The sequence below is a fragment of the Fulmarus glacialis genome, unplaced genomic scaffold (genome assembly GCF_000690835.1).
Source record: "Fulmarus glacialis isolate BGI_N327 unplaced genomic scaffold, ASM69083v1 scaffold7951, whole genome shotgun sequence".
Classification (NCBI taxonomy): domain Eukaryota; kingdom Metazoa; phylum Chordata; class Aves; order Procellariiformes; family Procellariidae; genus Fulmarus; species Fulmarus glacialis.
The window spans coordinates 10,724-11,937 of NW_009192090.1; the positions used below are offsets into that span (position 1 = coordinate 10,724).

The 1,214-nt window shown below is 59.1% G+C and overlaps 1 protein-coding gene across 1 annotated transcript in view; it reads right to left on the reverse strand.

Annotated features, from left to right (window-relative positions):
- The window catches only part of LOC104083442 (chromosome unknown open reading frame, human C2orf70), a 5,901-nt gene extending 5,013 nt beyond the window's left edge, over positions 1–888 (reverse strand). The window contains exon 1 of the mRNA XM_009586925.1: positions 754–888. Within this exon, the coding sequence (XP_009585220.1) occupies positions 754–888 (135 nt within the window). The remainder of the gene's footprint in view (positions 1–753) is intronic.
- Between the last annotated feature and the right edge of the window lie 326 nt (positions 889–1,214).

Genomic DNA, 1,214 nt, shown 5'->3' on the forward strand with positions numbered 1-1,214 from the left:
CCACCCGTGGTCCTAGCCGGCCCTGCCTCAGACACTTGGGTTGCTGCACTAACAAATTAATAAGCAACCTCTGTGCTCGCCTCATTAATTTGGCAGCTTGGCTTGCGTTATTCTTGGTGCATCGCAAGGTGTTAGCAAGAAACGGGCCCTGCCGTGGTGGAGGGCGCTCCTGCAGCCAGGCGCGCCTCATTAATTTGGCAGCTTGGCTTGCGTTATTCTTGGTGCATCGCAAGGTGTTAGCAAGAAACGGGCCCTGCCGTGGTGGAGGGCGCTCCTGCAGCCAGGCGCTCCCGCTGCTTCTCGAATGCTGGGGTATCTCAGGTGCTTGTGCACGCAGGTCTCTGCCCAGCGCTCTGCAGACACAGCCCGTTCCATTCAAGACCCCCACCTTCTGCCCTGCCCTCCGGCATGCCAGCCCGCGGAGACAGCAGCAGAGCCGGCTGCTGCAACGCAGCCCCGGCCGCCCACGTGCATTAAGCATGCACGGTGCATTCCCCCATGCACACGCACGAGCGACGCCTGGCATTAAACCCCTCGAAGGTTGTTTCAGTTTTGTGAGCACCCCAACACTCAAGCTGCCTGGAAGCAAATTTGGCTGCTGAGGTGGCATCCCTGCCTGCTGCTTGTGCATGGATTTCGGGCAGCGAGCCGCGCCGTGTGCAGGCAGCAGAGGAGGGGTCATCTCCAGCCCCCCGCAGCCAGCGGGAGCCTGTGGCCACCCTGGCTCCCCTCCACGGTCCCCCGTGTCCTCACCTGGTAAAACCTGCTCAGCTCCTGGGATCGGCTGCCGTCCAGGCTGAAGCGGGTGTGCAGTGGGGTGCGTAGGCATGGGTCCTGGCCCTCTGCTTGGCATGCCGTCACGGTCTGGGGACCCTGGGGGTATCTCATGGTGGCGTTCCCACGGGTGTTTCTGAAGGAAAATGCTGGTTTGGGGATGTGCCTTCAGTACTTGCATGGGAAATGTGGTCAGCAAGGGCCATGCTGGGGCTTTCTGGGAGCAGGGAGCTCCCTTCTCCTCCATGGCTCTGCAAAATGCCCACAGGAGCCAGCACCCACCTCTCTGGACTTAAATAATCCCACTTTAGCAAAAAAAACCCCACATTTGATGCACAACATTGCATCTGAGGATGAACTGCTGCTCAAGGGATCCTGGTGATGGAGGAAACGGTGCCTTTGTGACCCAGGAAATGTTCAGTTTTCATTTTCTCTTTTAA